The sequence below is a fragment of the Hordeum vulgare genome, chromosome 5H, assembly GCF_904849725.1.
Source record: "Hordeum vulgare subsp. vulgare chromosome 5H, MorexV3_pseudomolecules_assembly, whole genome shotgun sequence".
Taxonomy (NCBI): Eukaryota; Viridiplantae; Streptophyta; class Magnoliopsida; order Poales; family Poaceae; genus Hordeum; species Hordeum vulgare.
The window spans coordinates 569,106,636-569,126,762 of NC_058522.1; the positions used below are offsets into that span (position 1 = coordinate 569,106,636).

Below are 20,127 nucleotides of genomic sequence, written 5' to 3' on the forward strand. Positions count from 1 at the left end.
TCCTTGATGAAGAGTAGTTTTAATTATTTCAGTATCTTTTGTGATTTTTTAAACTCTGAAGTTTATGAGTATGTTTAGTTGATCAGTACTAAGTTGTAAACTCTAAAGTTTACGAGTATGTTTAATTGATCAATACCTTTTGTGAAGTTTAAATTCTTAGTCTCTGAAGTATTTTTTTTTTCATTATCCAAAAAATTAATTCATAACGTTGGACTATGTGGACGCGAGTAACATGTAATATACTATTGGCATCGTCTTCAATCCCACCACTATTTTTTAATTGTGGCGGGATATTGATGGCGTCGGGTATTCACGCCAGCAAGGCTATTTTTTGTCACATCATAGCTAGAATTTTCTGCAGTAGTGTGAGGTTGATCAAACCATAGATGATGCTTGGGAGATAGATTAACTGCTTATTTAGCTAATCTGTGCGCCTCAAAGTTGCTGGCACGACCTTCAAAAACAAAATTACTTACACGCATACTACAATGCCATACCTGTTGTGACGCCTCCGTTTATAATCGTTTACTAACCATACACACATCATGCACGATCACGAACGTTGACTCATGTCTATAGAAGCAATAATGAATTGTTGTAAGTGTAGGTCTTCCGCTAGACAGAGTGCCTCCCTGCATGCTATCACCTCCACTATTATCGGGTCATCAACACCATCTATGACTAGTGTCGAGGTTTCGAGACAAACGCTATTGTGAACCCGACACACAACCGAAGCTGCTCCACCTCTCCATTCCCGCATATACATGAATCTTGGCATAATTCACAAGTGGAGCTTTTGCTTGATGCCGAATAGATGCTCCTGCGGGGGTTTGTATTCCTCCAATGTTATGTGGTTTGCCTTCTTGTAATATCTCCAACTTTGCAATGAATCTTGTGGTAAACGAGCGCAAAGATTTAGGACTTTGGAATATGCCTTCATGTATGCTTTTCTCCTAGTTCTCCAAATGGCCCAAAGTGTGTCAGTGAGCTTCACGAACAAGTCATGCGATAAATGCTTCCTTATGGAAGAACAACAAATGTTTGGCACTCGGTTCTGCATTAGCTATCAAGCTCTGACCCACATCTTGGTCAACCAAAGCCCATGTGCATCATGCCATGGTGCACTCAAGTAAAGAGTGGCGCCATGAATCCGCTGCTCCACAAAGACCGCATGCTCGAGACGTGGCCATGTGTTGGTGAGCCCTCACATCCTCAGTTGGGAGAGAGTGTTTTGAAAGTCGCCAAACAAACATGCGCACCTTTCTTGGCACTTCTATTTTCCACAACCTTTTCCAACCTTTTTCTTCTCTTGTACCGCTCGGAGATCCGACCGATCCCTTTAGCTATGCTTCATGGCGTTTCTTGGTCGCCACCAACATGTTATCTGCTGATCTAACGGTAAACCGGCCATTCCATTCGAAGTGCCACAACCATACATCCTCGATATTTCTCGCGCGGGGGAATCTTGGCTATGATCGCCGCATCAAAAGGCATGAAAACCCCTCTAACTAGACGTACATTCTATGTGGCTGAATTCGATAACAAGAGTTCAGAGACGAACGTTCGGGGGTTCTGCACTAAGAAACTATAGGGTGGCATCATCTCATCTCTCGGAAGCCAATTCCATGACCATATTCTCGTTGTCTCAGCATTGCCAATCCGTTTAATGAGACCTTGTCTCAATGTATCCCGCCCCTTCTATAATTGGTCTCCAGGCTAGGATGATTGACGAAAGTTGCATGAAGAATTGATGATTGTGGGTAGTAGACACTCTTTAGGATTCAAGCACTTAAGGACCGAGGATTTTGAAGCATGCACCACGTTTGTCTTGCCAACAATGCAAGGTTGAACAACTCAATGTCCTTGAAATCCAAGCCCCCATTGTTTTTGTTTGCGTCATATCCTTCCATGAGACTCAATGAGGCTTCCTTTGGCTATTTTGGTCCCCCCAACAGAATTTCCTGATTAGCATGTTCACATGTTCACACAATCCCCTCGGAAGTTTAAAGCAAGACATTGAATACACCGGAACTGCCTAAGCAACCGACTTGACTAACACTTCTTTGCCTGATGTAGAGAGAGTTTGTTCCATCTATCCCGGAATCCTGCTCCACAATAGGTCCTTCAAATATTTGAAGGCCCATTCTTTGAATTTTCGATGTTAGAGGGTATTCCCAAATATTTCTCATTCACTATCTCACTGGGCACATTGAGCATGCAGTTTATTTCATTATCTCGGTCAGTGCATGTGTTAGTTAAGTTGCATGCTTTCGTATGGGGCTTTTATGTTTTTGGTGGACAAATGAGACAAATGGAAATTCCAATGGGCTCATGCTAATTTTGCGAATAACCATAGCATGCTGACCACCCTGGTGGTCATTAATGGCATATATCACCTTGCATCCAGAAGCTATTCTAAAATGATGAAGGAGAAGATCAGTTTTTTTAGGGGCAGGAGAAGATATTTTTTTTTCAGCAGTAGGAGAAGATCATTTTTTTTATTTTAGAAAAAGGAGAAGACCAGAAGCTATTCTAAAATGACGAATTTTATTTTCAATTTTGATGAACATTTTTCAGATTGGACGAACTTTTTTCAAGATCAATGATTTTTGTTTTCACATTTGATGATTTTTTTTCCAAATTCGATGAACTTTTTCAGCCTTGATGAACTCTTTTCAAAATCAATGAAGTTTTTTTTCAAATTTGATGAATTGTTTTCATATCCGATGAACTTGTTTTCAAATCCTATGATCGGTTTTCAATTCCGATGAACTTTTTTCAGATTTGATTTACTTTTTTTTTCAAATCCGATGAACTTTTCCATATCTGATGAACTTTTTTGAAAAATTCGTGATCTTTTCTTCAAAATCCGTGAAATTTTCAAATTCACAATTTTCCCCCTTAATTACGAGTTTTTTTATTTTCTTTCATACTATTAGTCAACGACTGACTGAAACGAGCCCGCCACCAGTCACTGGTCTAGGAGCGCCTGCGTATATGGGCCGGGACACTAGCAGAGGTGCGTGGGCGCCAGCAAGCGAAACTGGCGCCTGCAGTGCCAGTTAGGAGGTCCCATTTGCCCGGGCCTTCAGTCGACGCAGCCAGCTACTCCCGGGCCGTGGTTGCGTGCCGCCCATTCTGCACCACACGCATCTGGGCCAGGACAGCGGCAGTTGAAGTATATCGGCAATCCTCCCTCTCCACCCCTTGTCCCCGTCCCCGTCCCCTAAACCCGAAGCCCTCTTCTCCGCCGCCGCTTCCTCATCTCATCCTCCCCGCCGGATCGGGACGCGGAACGCGAAGCCCCAAGGTGAGACCCCCGCTCCTCCGATTGCTTCTCCCCGGAGCCCGCCGCCGCGTCCGCTGCCAGCTAGCTGCCACCCAGTCGAGCGGCTTCACTGGGTTATCTAGGCTCTGGTTCGCCGGATTCGTGGTCGTCAGGGACGTGCGCGCATCATTCCCGCGGTAGATCTGCCGCTCCGTTCGCCCCGCTCGGTTGCTCCGGAAGCGATCCGTTCCGGCGTAGTTGGATCGATGCCCCTCGTTCCTCCCCCTGCGTGCGTGCGCCAGTTACCTGTGGTCGCTTAGGTGGTAGGCGCCCGTGGTTTCCGTCGTTGCGGTGCGGTCGACGCCGGTCTATGTTTTTTTTTTGTTCGGGTTCGTGTTCTGTTATCTTCTACTTTTGGCTGCTTTGCTTGGCTGCTCGGCCATTGGATTCGTTGGAACTCGTTCGAGCTGCAGAGTTCTGCTTGCTCGATTTGCTGCCTGTCGTAGTCTGGTCGATTTTTTTTTCTGCCATCATGTTCAGCGTGGAGAAAATGGAGGGAGATGCATGTCACTGTCTCGCATGCTTAATCTAATTTAATTTAATGTGTAAAAGGGAAGATGCCTATGTCGCTGTGCTTTACTACTACTCTTATGTAATTTTAGTTCAGTCGTTCTGCATGAATTTTTCTCTGATCTGAACTATTATAGGCGTTCTGCATGAGTTTTTCTCTGATCTGAACTATTATATGTGGGCATCTTCTGCATTTTTCTCTGTGCTCATCATGTATGATTTGTTTTTTCCCAATGCTACCCCTGTATTAGTTTCTCTCTGACCTGACCATTATCCGTCTTGTTTTGGGGCTCTACTTCTACAGTGCTTTGCAATTCATACATTGCTTGGAAAAGAAATTGTTACATGGTTGCTTGGTTCCCTGTCTAATCAGGCGTCAAGCTATGCTTTTTGAGTTGTACCAGCTTTTGTGCTTGCGTACTGATTATAGTTATGTGGTAATAATGAAATTTAAATTACATGACTTACTGGTCACTTAATGGTCAGCAGATACATGCTTGCTTATTCATGTACAGATCACTTAATAGTATATATACTTATTAAGCCTTTCTAACTTGATTAGACCAATTCCTGTCAAGTTTTACTAGTATTCACCTCTTGGTTAGTTGTACACATCTGGAAGTTTTTGGTTTAATTTGTGAAATCCATACATGTTTGTTCCTCATAGTTGTGCAGCACCTTCAATACTGGAGGACCAGCTTTTGCAAGGACACTTTTCATAGTTGATTGCTTTTCTTGCCGTGATTTTTTTTTTGCATTACCTGTTTGTTCTGGATTGTTTTTTTCTTCAATATTAAGCATTTTTAGTAGACAATTGTGGTTACAGTTACTTCAACATTATCATTATATTACAGTGCTGGACATTTACGTTTAGTAGTTCACATCTGATTCTTGTTCATTTCTCATAACTTTGCCGTTCTCTGGACAGGAACTTAAATTCTCGGTGTGATATTCAAAGGCAGTCACGATGGTGAAGTTTACTGCAGAGGAGCTCCGTGGAATTATGGACAAAAAGAACAATATCCGTAACATGTCTGTTATTGCTCATGTCGACCATGGTATGTGCCTGAACAGTGAACAGTGGTTTCTGACTGCTGGGTTAATCTAGAAACTCGTTGATCATCGTTTTTATTGTCTGTTCTTAATGCTGTAAACTGTTTATTTCAATAAATTGGTTTAATTAGCTGTTCAGATTTGTTTTAATTAATTAGTTCCATCTCGCGTGTCGTAGAGTTTCAGTTAACTCATTGTCCCAGGACTCAAAATAATTAGTAACCTTAAAATGTACTCCCACGCGTGTCGTAGAGTTTCAGTTAACTTGGGGTCCTGGGTTTCAAAATCTACCCAGTTTGGTTTATAATCATGTTAATGGCTGTATTTGTTACAATTTATAAGCTCAGCAATTTGCACCATTGTGCTTAATAACTTTGATTTGATGATCTCATACATGTGCTGTTTTTCTTGCTTTGTCCCAGTAGATTGTGTTTAGCCATGTTACTGTACCTGGTTTGTTTTATTTTCATATTCTCTTGTTTCTGGATTGTCTCAATGTACTGTGCTGTTGTGTACTACTTAATTCTTAAAAACTTAATATATTCAATTCCCAGTTCTTATGAATTGTGTTCTACTGTTCAAACTTGATCCTTTTTGTTGGCAGAATACTAAAATTGTGCATTGTCCTTGTATTTTTTACATGTGTACAGGCAAGTCTACGCTTACGGATTCCCTTGTGGCAGCTGCTGGGATTATTGCCCAGGAAGTAGCTGGTGATGTTCGCATGACTGATACGCGTGCAGACGAGGCAGAACGTGGTATTACAATCAAATCCACGGGCATCTCTCTTTTCTATCAGATGACTCCTGAATCACTCGAGATGTACAAGGGCGACAGGGATGGTGATGAGTACCTGATCAACCTTATTGATTCACCTGGCCACGTTGACTTCTCTTCGGAAGTCACAGCTGCTCTTCGTATCACTGATGGTGCTTTGGTGGTTGTTGACTGTATTGAGGGTGTCTGTGTGCAGACTGAAACTGTGCTGCGCCAAGCTCTTGGTGAGAGGATTCGGCCTGTCCTCACCGTGAACAAGATGGACAGATGCTTCCTTGAGCTTCAAGTGGAAGGTGAGGAAGCATATCAGACTTTCTCCCGTGTCATTGAAAATGCCAATGTCATCATGGCAACATATGAAGATGTGCTCCTTGGTGATGTCCAAGTGTACCCAGAGAAGGGGACTGTTGCATTCTCTGCTGGTCTGCATGGGTGGGCTTTCACCCTTACAAACTTTGCGAAGATGTATGCCTCCAAGTTTGGAGTTGATGAGGCGAAGATGATGGAGAGGCTGTGGGGTGAGAACTTCTTTGACCCAGCCACAAAGAAATGGACCTCTAAGAACACTGGGACAGCTACCTGCAAGAGGGGTTTTGTTCAGTTCTGCTATGAGCCAATCAAGCAAATCATAGCCACCTGCATGAATGATCAGAAGGATAAGTTGTGGCCTATGTTGAAGAAGCTTGGTGTGACCATGAAGAATGATGAGAAGGACTTGATGGGCAAGGCTCTCATGAAGCGTGTGATGCAAACTTGGCTGCCTGCCAGTCGCGCTCTGCTTGAGATGATGATATTTCACCTCCCCTCTCCTTCAAAGGCGCAGAGGTATCGTGTGGAGAACTTGTATGAGGGACCCCTTGATGATATATATGCAAATGCTATCAGGAACTGTGACCCAGATGGTCCTCTTATGTTGTATGTTTCCAAGATGATTCCAGCATCTGACAAGGGTAGATTTTTTGCCTTTGGACGTGTTTTTGCTGGGAGGGTTGCAACTGGCATGAAGGTCCGTATCATGGGTCCCAACTTTGTTCCTGGCCAGAAGAAGGATCTGTATGTGAAGAGTGTCCAGCGTACTGTTATCTGGATGGGAAAGAAGCAAGAGTCTGTTGAGGATGTTCCCTGTGGTAACACTGTTGCGTTGGTTGGTTTGGATCAGTTCATCACAAAGAATGCAACCCTGACAAATGAGAAGGAAGTTGATGCCTGCCCAATCAGGGCAATGAAGTTCTCTGTGTCCCCTGTTGTGCGTGTTGCTGTTCAGTGCAAGGTGGCATCTGATCTTCCTAAGCTTGTTGAGGGTTTGAAGCGGCTGGCGAAGTCTGACCCTATGGTTCTCTGTAGCATTGAAGAGTCTGGTGAGCATATCATTGCTGGAGCTGGAGAGCTTCACCTTGAAATCTGTTTGAAGGATCTGCAGGAGGACTTCATGGGTGGTGCTGAAATTATTGTTTCCCCTCCCGTCGTCTCCTTCCGTGAGACTGTTCTGGAGAAGTCCTGCCGCACTGTCATGAGCAAGTCCCCCAACAAGCATAACCGTCTTTACATGGAAGCTCGCCCATTAGAGGAGGGCTTGGCTGAGGCTATTGATGATGGCCGCATTGGCCCACGTGATGATCCCAAGGTGCGTTCCAAGATCCTCTCTGAGGAGTTCGGGTGGGACAAGGATCTTGCCAAGAAGATTTGGTGCTTTGGACCTGAAACGACTGGCCCGAACATGGTTGTTGACATGTGTAAGGGAGTGCAGTATCTTAATGAAATCAAGGACTCTGTTGTGGCTGGGTTCCAGTGGGCATCAAAGGAAGGTGCTCTGGCTGAGGAAAACATGCGTGGCATTTGCTTTGAGGTCTGTGACGTTGTTCTGCACACTGATGCTATTCACAGGGGTGGTGGTCAAGTCATCCCAACAGCCAGGAGGGTCATTTACGCTTCTCAGCTCACGGCTAAGCCAAGGCTGCTGGAGCCTGTGTACCTGGTTGAGATCCAGGCCCCTGAGAATGCACTTGGTGGTATCTATGGTGTTCTGAATCAGAAGAGAGGGCACGTGTTTGAAGAGATGCAGAGACCTGGTACCCCGCTGTACAACATCAAGGCTTACCTCCCGGTCATTGAGTCCTTCGGGTTCTCAAGTACCCTCAGGGCAGCTACTTCTGGCCAGGCTTTCCCCCAGTGTGTGTTTGACCACTGGGACATCATGTCTTCTGATCCTTTGGAGGCTGGCTCCCAGTCTGCCACCCTTGTCACGGAGATCCGCAAGCGCAAGGGTCTCAAGGAACAGATGACCCCTCTATCTGATTTTGAGGACAAGCTCTAAATTTTTGATTCTGTTACATGGTCTAGTTTGCTTATGCTGCTAAGAGAGCTGCGCTATTTTCTGTCAATTGAGTCTGTCGCTGTATTGCTATTGCAATGTCCTATCTGTCGTGGTACTGGCACTTTGTTTTGATGTCTCTCGATGTTAAAACTTAGATCATATATCTGTTATACCCTGGTAGTTTTTTATGTCTTGTGTTTGCTTTTGTGTTAGATCTTGAGAGCTCTGCCTGGTTCTTTATTGCTAGTCTTGCTCTATATTTTTCATGTTTGTCCAGCAATCCATCTTGTTGTGTTCTTGGTTCATTGCACTAGCTTTTCTACTCGCAGTTTTTCTGCTTGCTCTTTTTACCTTGATTGATGCACTCGTCCAGGTTTTGTGTCAGTATTTTAATACAGTTCGTCCCTGTTATTGTTATCTTCACCTGGTATTGTCTCCCACCCATATGTTCACAGATTACTGTCTATATTTTGTTTGTGGCTTCTAAAAACGGGGCTTATGTCCTTGATATTCCTCTCACTTTGTGTCTGTTTGAAATAGTTACAACAAAAAGGAGTTGTCTTGATGGAAGTCGAGGCTGCTTTGCTTGATGGTTTTACTTGTGCTGCAGTTCTGTAGGTTCTTTGGAATTTAGCATATGCACTGGTATCTTTTTGTAGCTGCCACATGGCATAAATTTGTTGACCTCAAATTCCTCTCTGTCTTAGTTTTTTTTTTTTGAAAGATCCAGCATCGCAGGCGTTCAATTGATTTAGAGGAGGGAATGAAAAATGTTGATCAAGCGATCGGTGGGTGAAAGAAAATTACAGCATTTTGAGAAAAGCTTTGTTTTCGGCACCTATGATCCTTTTCAGAAGCTAACTCCTCACGTCGTCATCTCCCCAAAGAGCTGTTCAATGCATTTTGCGCCGGCCATCCTCCATTGCTCCACGTCCCTATGACATGCCTCGATTATATGGTGTCCATTTGCTGAGTGCGATCATTATCTTTGCGCCCTTCACTTCTGGGCTGAGAGCGCAGCAGCCAGTGCAGGTTGCCGCCCACACCTATTTGCCGCGGTCGGTCGTCGAGCCTCCGTTCCACACTTCTGGGCTGAGAGCGCAGCAGCCAGTGCAGGTTGCCGCCCACACCTTCCAGATGAGCTCTTCGAAGTTGCTTGGTTGACAGTTTTCGAAGTTGCTTGGTTGACAGTTTTCAAACTGGGCCATGTAAGCCGTTCATGCGGAGTACTGCCCAAAGCTGCACAACGTCCATTTGATGGAGTCTGCTGATCCTTGCTCCATAGTTAGAATCCAACGATCATTCAGCAGAGCATCTCTTATTGTTCTGTTTTTCCTTATTGACATGACAAAGATATTCAGCAGAGCATCTCTTATTGTTTTTTTTTTGATGGACAGGACGAAGACCGTTAGATATGCCAGACACAGATGTCTGCCCCAAGCCACGAGCAGAACCAGAACGAGGTCGTTGCCCAATCGCCGATGATCACGCTGGTGGAGGTCGCGAACAAAGACCGATCAGCACTGCACAGGACCCAAGGTTTATGCGCCCTTGGCAATGTCAAGTTTGAGCAGGTGCGCTGGAGTTTTGCCTTGGTGCAATGCTCTGACAGTGTTATGCACATACAAAAAAGTGTCGTGGATGCACTTTTTTCTCTGGAACGCCGTCTGGGCAGGGCTGATAATCTTGTAAATGACAACAGTAAGGCGCATAGATAGTTTTTTGGAGATCAGCTTTGCAATTGAGTGGATGAGGGTGATTGGTTGGAAATCACTCATTTTCCTTGCTCCATCTTTCTTGGGGATCAGGGCAATGAGAGCCGTATTCTGATCAGCAAAGTTGCCACCACACAACCGATAGAAATGTTCAAGAGCAGCTCTGGAAGAACGTTGTCGAAAAGTCGTCACGCCCAGAGCACGCTCGACCGGAGATGCCATGACCGCAACCGAGACCTCTGGCTCAGAGAAGGGGTTATCAAGTCCCTCATTTGGGATAGTTGGCATGTCTCGGGGTGGGCATTCGGTATAAACCGAATTTTCGGTTTCTACCGTTCGGTTTTTATTCCAATTCGGTTTACAAAACTAAAAACCAAAAATGCCAACATAAAAAAGAAAACCGAAAATTCGGTTAACCGACTAATTCGGTGTGGTATTCAGTTAATACCGAATGCATCACCCGCTTAAGCCAGGTGATCCTTGAAGCTTGCCTCTTACGAGCTCGCTCGACAACCGCAAGACCCAAAAAAATTTGTTTAAGCTGCTTGCGGGGAAGGAATTCACTCTAAGACGGGCTTCTCTTTTCCTGAGCGACATCCAATCTCAGAACAACCTCGCAGGCGAGATGGAGTTATACTTTTGCATCGCTGAAGAGGGACTTGGCCCAAATCTTCAAATCTGTAGCACTTCGACGCATGTTTGTGCTGAGCCTGATGAGAGGACAAGTGTGATGCATCGGGTGTTGCCATGCACGGGCGACCGTCTCCTAGAAACGCGGGAAGCGTGGCCACAAGGATTCAAATTTGAATGTGGCTCTCCTCGGTGGTGTCATAGTGTTTGAGAGAAGCAAGGGGCAATGATCCGAACAAGCCGTTGCAGCAGCCATCAGCATGTAGGAGGGGAATAGGGCTTCCCATTCTAGGTTAGAAAACATTTTTTCAATACTGACCATTGTTGGATCTTTGCACTCATTTGATCACGTATATCTTCTCTTTTTTACATTTGATCTCCCGTGTAGCCCGATGCTGTCAATTGCCGCTCAAAACCTTCCCATGATCCTCCTATTCACGTTCAGGTTATTTTTGTCGCAAGCCTCATAGATGATATGGAAATCACTGTTTATCAGCGACGACTCTCCATTCTGCTATTACATACCTTATGAAAAAGAAATATGCTAAACCTAGGCTTATCAAATGGGTGCTATTACTCCAAGAATTTGACTTGCATATTGATGTCTACTACGCAACCTTCTCCTTGTAGACGTTGTTGGGCCTTCAAGTTCAGAGGTTTGTAGAACAGTAGCAATTTTTCCTCAAATGGGTGACCTAAGGTTTATCAATCTGCGTGAGGCGTAGGATGAAGATGGTCTCTCTCAAGCAACCCTGCAACCAAATAACAAAGAGTCTCTTGTGTCCCCAACACACCCAATACAATGGTAAATTGTATAGGTGCACTAGTTCGGCGAAGAGATGGTGATACAAGTGCAATATGGATGGTAGATATAGGTTTTTATAATCTGAAATTACAAAAACAGCAAGGTAACTAGTAACAAAAGTGAGCACGAACGGTATTGCAATGCGTGGAAACAAGGCCTAGGGTTCATACTTTCACTAGTGAAGTTCTCTCAACAATGATAACATAATTGGATCATATAACTAGCCCTCAACATGCAACAAAGAGTCACTCCAAAGTCACTAATAGCGGAGAACAAACGAAGAGATTATTGTCGGGTACGAAACCACCACAAAGTTATTCTTTCTGATCGATCTATTCAAGAGTTCGTAGTAAAATAACACGAAGCTATTCTTTCCGTTCATTCCATCATAGAGTTCGTAATAGAATAACACCTTAAGATACATATCAACCAAGACCCTAATGTCACCTAGATACTCCATTGTCACCTCAAGTATCCGTGGGCATGATTATACGATATGCGTCACACAATCTCAGAATCATCTATTCAACCAACACATATAACTTCACAGAGTGCCCCGAAGTTTCTACCGGAGAGTCAAAACGTGTGCCAACCCATATGCATAGGTTACCAATGTCATGAAACCCGCAAGTTGATCACCAAAACATACATCAAGTACTCACATGAATATCCAAACGCGTGCCAACCCATATGCATAGGTTCCCAATGCCACAAACCCGCAAGTTGATCACCACAGATAGACACAAGACATACATCGAGTGTTCTCAAAGACTCAATCCGATAAGATAACTTTAAAGGGGAAACTCAATTCATTACAAGAAGGAAGAGGGGGAAGAACATCATAAGATCCAACTATAGTAGCAAAGCCCACGGTAGATCGAGACCAAGACATCTCAAGAACACGAGAGAGAAAGAGAGAGATCAAACACATAGCTACTAGTACATACCCTCAGCCCCGAGGGAGAACTACTCCCTCCTCGTCATTGAGATCGCCGGGATGATGAAGATGGCCACCGGAGATGGATTCCCCCTCCGGCAGGGTGCCGGAACGGGCTCCAGATTGGTTTTTGGTGGCTACAGAGGCTTGCGGCGGCGGAACTCCCGGTCTAGGTTTTTTTTGGGGGTTTCTGAATTTATAGGAATTTATGGCGGTGGAATTACGTCGGTTGGGCCCATGAGGAGGTCACAAACCTGGTAGGTGCGGCCTAGGGGGGGGCGCCTCCCGGGCTTGTGCCTCCCTCGTGGCTCTTTTGGCCTTCTTCCAAACCTCCGGGGGTCTCTTTTGGTCCAAAAAAAATCATCGCAAAGTTTTATTCCATTTGGACTCCATCTGAAAAAGGGTCAAAAACACGAAAAAAAACAGAAATTGTCACTTGGCACTGAGTTAATAGGTTAGTCCCAAAAAAGATATAAAATAGCATATTCATGCATATAAAACATCCAAAGTTGACAAGATAATAGCATGGAACCATCAAAAATTATAGATACGTTGGAGACGTATCAAGCATCCCCAAGCTTAACTCCTCCTCGTCCTCGAGTAGGGAAGTGATAAAGACCGAATTTTTGATGTGGAATGCTACCTAACATATTTGTCCTTTGTAACTTCTTTCTTGTGGCATGAATGTTCAGATCTGTAAGATTCAAAACAACAGTTTACTATTGACATGAAAACAATAATACTTCAAGCATACTAGCAAAGTAATCATGAACTTTTAAAATAACAAGGCCAAAGAAAGTTATCCCTACAAAATCATATAGTCTGGCTATGATCCATCATCCCCACACAACGAATTTAAATCATGCATAACCCCGGTATTGGCCAAGTAATTGTTTTTGCACTCTTACTTTCTCAAACTTTTTCGACTCTCACGCAATACATGAGCGTGAGCCATGGATATAGCACTATAGGTGGAATAGAGTATGGTGGAGGTTGTGAGGCAAAAAGGAGGAGATGGTCACATTGACTCGGCGTATCAATGGGCTATGGAGATGCCCATCCATATATATCAATGTGAATGAGTAGGGATTGCCATGCAACGGATGCACTAGAGCTATAAGTGTGTGAAAGCTCAAAAGGAGAACTAGTGGGTGTGCACCCAACTTGCTTGCTCACGAAGACCTAGGGCAATTTTGAGGAAGCCCATCATTGGAATATACAAGCCAAGTTATATAATGAAGATTCCCACTAGTATATGGAAGTGTCCAAACAAGAGACTCTCTATCATCATAATGCTATTTTGAAGAACAGGTGTGGAAAAAGATAGTAGCATTGTCCCTTCTCTCTTTTTCTCTTTCTCTTTTTTTTGGGCTCTTTGGCCTCTTTTCATTTTTTTGGTGGGCATCTTTGGCCTTTTTTTTATTTCCTCACATGGGACAATGCTCTAATAATGATGATCATCACACTTTTATTTACTCACAACTCAATACTTAGAACAATGATGACTCTATAGGAAATGCCTCCGGCAGTGTACCGGGATGTGCAACGATCTAGCTTAGCGTATGACGTTAAAACATCTCGCTAGCTATCTTACAATCATGCAATGGCAATATGAAAGTGACGGCACATGTCATGAGACGGAACGGTGGGAGTTGCATGGTAATATATCTCGGAATGGCTATGAAAATGCCATAATAGGTAGGTATGGTGGCTGTTTTGAGGAAGGTATATGGTGAGTTTGTGCACCGGCGAAAGTTGCGCGGTACTAGAGAGGCTAGCAATGGTGGAAGGTAAAAGTGCATCTATACCATGGGCTCACATTAGTCATGAAGAACTCATATACTTATTGTGAAAGTTTTTATTAGTAATTGAAACAAAGTGCTAAACGCATACTCCTACGGAAAGGGTTGGTAGGTGTTACCCATCGCGCGATCCCGACCGCCACACAAAGGATGACAATCAATAAATCAATTATGCTCCGACTTCCTAATATAGCGGTTCACCATACGTGCATGCTACGGGAATCACTAAATTCAACACAAGTATTTCTAGATTCACAACACCCTAATAACATAACTCTAATATTACCATATCCATATCTCAAAACTAATTGTGAGGAGTCAAACTTCTCTTACTAATCAATGCACTTGAATATGGAAGTTTTTATTATATCCTCTTTGGATGCCTATCATATTTAGGACTAATTTCATAGCACACGCCAATTACCATGCTGTTTAAGACTCTCAGAATGATCTAAGTGAAGCACGAGAGTTCAACTAGTTCTATAAAATAGAACCATTGCAATGCTCTTCAAAGATATAAGTGAAGCACTAGAGCAAAAGGCAAACTACTCCAAAAGATATATGTGAAGCTCAATGAGTAGTTGAACAACTATTTGGTTATGTGGAGACTCTACCATCTAAGAATTTCAGATCCTAAGTACCTTATTATAACAAAATAAAATGACGCTCCAAGCAAAACACATATCATGTGGTGAATAAAAATATAGCCCCAAATAAAGTTACCGATGGATTGAAGACGAAAGAGGGGATGCCTTCCCGGGGCATCCCCAAGCTTAGGCTTTTTGGTATCCTTGAATATGTCTTGGGATGCCTTGGGCATCCCCAAGCTTATGCTCTTGCCACTCCTTGTTCCATAGTCCATCGAAACTCTACCCAAAACTTGAAAACTTCACAACACAAAACTTAACGGAACTTCATGAGATGGGTTAGTATGATAACGAGCAAATCAATCACTTGGGTACTGTCAAAACAAGACTCATAATTATTTTCACACAATTCCTACTGTATCTTACTATTTCCACAATTTATATTACTCAAAATAATCTATGGAAACACCAAAACAAGCAAACTATGCATTGAAAATGGAATCTGTCAAAAACAGAACAGTCTGTAATGATCTGAATGCTAACCATACTTATGCATTTCCAAAAACTCTGAAAAATTATGACAATTAGGGAAATTTGAGTATAAATCAGAAGAAAAAATAATCAACTCAAAATCTCTCTCTGGATAGAAATTAAAAATAATTTCGTGAGTAGAAAGTTTCTGTCTTTTTCAGCATGATTAAACAGCTATCACCCAAACTAATCATAAAGGCTTTACTTGGCACAAACACTAAATAAAACACAAAAAACACAATCATAACAGAATTATGATGGTGTGGACAAAATAAAACAGAAAGCAAAAAGCAAAAATAAATTCATTGGGTTGCCTCCCAACAAGCCCTGTTGTTTAACGCCCTTAGATAGGCATGATGATTTTAATGATGCTCACATAAAAGATAAGGATTGAAGCACAACGAGATCATCATGGAGAATATGGCTAGCACATTTAAGTCTAACCCACTTCCTATGCATAGGGATTTTTTGAACAAACAACTTGTTGGAGCAAGAATCAACTAGCATAGGAAGGCAAAACAAGCATAGCTTCAAAAATTTCAACACATGGAGAGGAAGCTTGATACTATTGCAATAAGTAGAAGCATATGATCCTCTCTCATAGTAATTTTCAGTAGCATCATGAATGAATTCAACAATATAACCAGCACCTAAGGCTTTCTTTTCATGATCTACAAGCATAGGAATTTTACTACTCTCCACATAAGGAAATCTATTCTCAAGAATAGTAGTGGGAGTATCGTAAAAGACTTGAGCACTACAAATTGTGTCCACAATGAAAAAGCAAGATTTAGCAAAGGGGTTCTCGAGAGTATGACAAGTTTTATCATCCCTCTTCTTTATATCATAAGTATCCTCATAATAATCATCATAGATAGGGGGCATGCTTTCATCAAAATGATTTTGATCATTCAAAGTGGAAGAAGTAAAAAGATCATCTTCATCAAATATAGCATCCCCAAGCTTGTGGTTTTGCATATCATTAGCATCATGGGTATTCAAAGAATTCATGCTAACAACATTGCAATCATGCTCATCATTCACATATTCCATGCCAAGCATTCTATGTAATTCTTCTTTCAGCACTTGAGCACAATTTTCCTTCCCATCATGATCACGAAAGACATTGAAAAGATGGAGCATATGAGGCATCCTCAATTCCATTTTTTTGTAGTTTTCTAGTGAAAGAACAAGAAACAAAAAGATTTGATTGCAAGATCTAAATATATACCTTCCAGCGCTAACCTCCCCGGCAACGGCGCCAGAAAAGAGCTTCGTTGACGGGAGGTGAGTGCCGCTTACCTAGCCTCCCCAGCAACGGCGCCAGAAAAGAGCTTGATGTCTACTACGCAACCTTCTCCTTGTAGACGTTGTTGGGCCTCCAAGTGCAGAGGTTTGTAGGACAGTAGCAATTTTCCCTCAAGTGGGTGACTGATACGTCTCCAACGTATCTATAATTTTTGATGGTTTCATGCTATTATCTTGTCAAAATTTGGATGTTTTGTATGCCTTTTATATCCTTTTTGGGACTAACTTATTAACTCAGTGCCAAGTGCCAGTTCCTGTTTTTTCCGTGTTTTTGACCTTTTTCAGAGGAGGATTTTAAACGGAGTCCAAACGGAACGAAACTTCCAAAAAGTTTTTTTTCGAAACAGAAGAAGATCGGGAAGCTTGAGAACCAAGGCAGAGGGTCTCCAGGGACCCTGATGGGCCCTCTCTAGCAATAGCTGGACGAATGCTGATTCTCTGACAACAGACCTTGCCCTACAACGGCACCAGAAGAATGCTGCTAGCACTCCCTGACAACGAAACTAGAAGAATGTTGTTGATGGCCCACCAGCGCGTGGGTTCGCATCAGTTTTTGAGAGTAGAGTATTCGACCCAAATTTGTTGATCGCCTATAGGAGGTGAGAGGATACTCTCAAGTATTAGCAGTTGAATGTGTCACATTCAACCACACCTGAAAGATTAGTATCTGCAAGCAAAGTAGTAACAGCAAAGTAGTATGATAAAAACGGTGTCAGAAATGATCTATTGACGGCAGACTATTCCTAACGATTGTATCAATGGAGCCAAGTTGCCTCATTGACGGAAATTGTCTGTTCTCGTCAACGACCAGCGAATCAAGATTGTAGCAGGTAGCAGTAGTGTAATTAGTAATAGAAGCGGCAAGGAACATCAGTAGTGACAGTAGTAGTAATTAGTAATAGATCGGATCTAAAACGCACATATATTGGTGACAACATAATAATTTCAGATCTGAAATCATGGCACTCGGGCCCTAGTGACAAGCATTAAGCATGGCAAAGTAGTAGCAACATCAATATCAGAACATAGTGGATACTAGGGATCAATCCCCATCAAAACTAACTCGATTACATGATAGATCTCATCCTACTCATCAACGCCCAGCGAGCCTACGAATAGATTACTCACGAACGACGAAGAGCTTCATGGAATTGGAGAGGGAAGAAGGTTGATGATGACGATGACGATGATTTCCCCTCTCCGGAGCCCAAAACGGACTCCAGATCTGCCCTCCAGATGAAGAACAGGTTGTGGCGGCGCCTCTGTATCGCAAACGCGACGAAATCTTTTTTTTCTGGGACGAAAGTGAACTTATAGAGCTGAGGTTGGGGGAGGCAGAGCCACGTGGGCCCCACAAGCTTGCCATCCGCCACCAGGGGCTGGCGGTGGCAGGGCTTGTGGCCCAGTGGCCCACCTCCTCCGGTGGATCTTTGCGCAGGTATTTTTCATATTTTCCAAAAATAATCTCCGTAGATTTTTAGGACGCTTGGAGAACTTTGATTTCTGCATAAAAAACAACACCAAGGCAATTCTGCTGAAAACAGCGTCAGTCCAGGTTAGTTCCATGCAAATCATGCAAATTAGAGTCCAAAACAAGGGCAAAAGAGTTTGGAAAAGTAGATACGATGGAGACGTATCAACTCCCCCAAGCTTAAAACCTTGCTTGTCCTCAATCAACTCATTTGACAAACTGAGAGAGAAAGAAAAACTTTGACAAACTCTGTTTGTTCTTGTTGTTGCAACTATGTCTAACTCATAACCAGAATTTCAGCAAGATCACAAGTTAACCACATAAGCAAGTAACACGAAGGTCTCACGGTAAACTAATATCAATGGCATAATCAGCTAACGAGCAAATAATAATGAGTTTCAAATACCAACACTTCAATCAAAGCAAGCATGAAGCAATATGAATAGGTGGTATCTCGCTAGCTCTTTCCGAGACCGCAAAACATAAATGCAGAGCACTTTCAAAGATCAAGGGCTGACTAAACATTGTAATTCATAGCAACGAAGATCCAGTCATAGTCATACTCAATATCAATCAAAAGCAAAGCATAAAAATGACAGAGGTGCTCTCTAATTGGTGCTTATATAAGAAGAGGATGACTCGACAGGAAAATAAATAGACAGGCTCTTCGCAGAGGGAAGCATTGATTTGTAGAGGTGCCAGAGCTCAAGCTTTGAAAACAGAGATAATAATTTTGGGTGACATGCTTTCATTGTCAACGCAATGACCAAGAGTTCTCAATACCTTCCATGCTACTCATGCTATAGGCGGTTCCCAAACAGAAAAGTAAGGTTTTAACTCCCCCACCACCAATCAATCACACTCCACGGCTAGCCGAATCCTCGGGTACCGTCCATACTAACATCAATCCGGGGGGAGTCTTGTTTTACAGTTATGTTTTCGATTTAAGCGTGGAACTGGGAATTCCAATTACCGGCCCCTTTCTCGTGAATGACAGTGAATAAACACATGTCGAGGATAACACTCCTAGCATGGAAGATACCAATAGCCCCCTGTCACCACATGAGCGGTTCGGGCATGCAAAACAGATTATTTCTTGAAGGTTTAGAGAGTGGCACATGCAAATTTACTTGGAACGGCATGTAAATACCGCAAATAGGTAGGTATGGTGGACTCTCATGGAAAAACTTTTGGGTTTATGGAAGTGGATGCACAAGCAGTATTCCGCTTAGTACAAGTGAAGGCTAGCAAAAGACTGGGAAGCGACCAACTAGAGAGCGACAACAGTCATCAAGATGCAATGAGTTTGACTAACATTGAATGCAAGCATGAACAGGATATAAATCACCATGAACACTAACATCATAGAGGCTATGTTGATTTTTGTTTCAACTACATGCATGAACATGTGCCAAGTCAAGCCACTTGAATCATTCAAAGGAGAATACCATCCTATCATACTACATCATAGTCATCTCAAGATCTACGTTGGCATTCAAGACAAACCATTATAAACTCTCAGCTAAATAAGCATGGCATCAGAAACTATGATCTCTAAGTTGTCATTGCAAACATGGTTCTCTCACAACAAAGCTGAATCTGGATCGACAAGCTAGTCATATTTACAAAAACAAAATAGATAGAGTTCATACCAGCTTTTCAGTCTCAGTCACTTCATCATATATCACCATTATTGCCTTTCACTTGCACGATCGAACGATGTGAACAATAATAAGAGTGCTCGTGCATTGGACTAAGCTGAATCTGCAGGCAAACACAAAGGAGAAGACAAAGTAATATGGCTCTTTGAAAGTTAAACAGGTATGCATGCAAGAACCACTAAACATTGTAACCAATATCTTCTACCTTGACCAAAGAAAAAGAAAACTGTTCACACAGGAAAACTCCCAACAAGCAAAAGAAGAAAGGAAAATCTTTTTGGGTTTTCTCAAAAGGACACAAAGCAAGAAAACGAAAAATAAACTAGCATGGATGATACAGTGGAAAAGTGTGAACACCGGCTAACAAAGTGAAAGCATAAGCATGAATGTAGGGTCGGTGAGAACACGTACTCCCCCAAGCTTAGGCTTTTGGCCTAGCTTGGTCTACTCCCATGGATGTGTTGGGTAACGTAGCATAAATTCAAAATTTTCCTACGCATATTCAGATCTTCCTATGGAGAGACCAGCAACGAGAGAGGGGTAAGAGCATCTTCATACCTTTGAAGATCGCTAAGCGGAAGCGTTACTAGAACGCGGTTGATGGAGTCGTACTCGTAGCGATTCCGATCTAGTGCCGAACAACGGCACCTCCGCGTTCAACACACGTGCAGCCCAGTGACGTCTCCCGCACCTTGATC

The 20,127-nt window shown here is 42.9% G+C and overlaps 1 protein-coding gene across 1 annotated transcript; it reads left to right on the forward strand.

Moving 5' to 3' along the window:
* Positions 1–3,200: 3,200 nt before the first annotated feature.
* On the forward strand, positions 3,201–8,170 carry LOC123453181 (elongation factor 2-like). Its single transcript, XM_045129953.1, has 3 exons — positions 3,201–3,310; positions 4,767–4,896; positions 5,542–8,170. Exons 2-3 carry the CDS (start codon positions 4,806–4,808, stop codon positions 7,980–7,982), a joined length of 2,532 nt encoding a protein of 843 aa, XP_044985888.1. The 5' UTR covers positions 3,201–3,310; positions 4,767–4,805; the 3' UTR covers positions 7,983–8,170.
* The last annotated feature ends 11,957 nt before the right edge of the window (positions 8,171–20,127 follow it).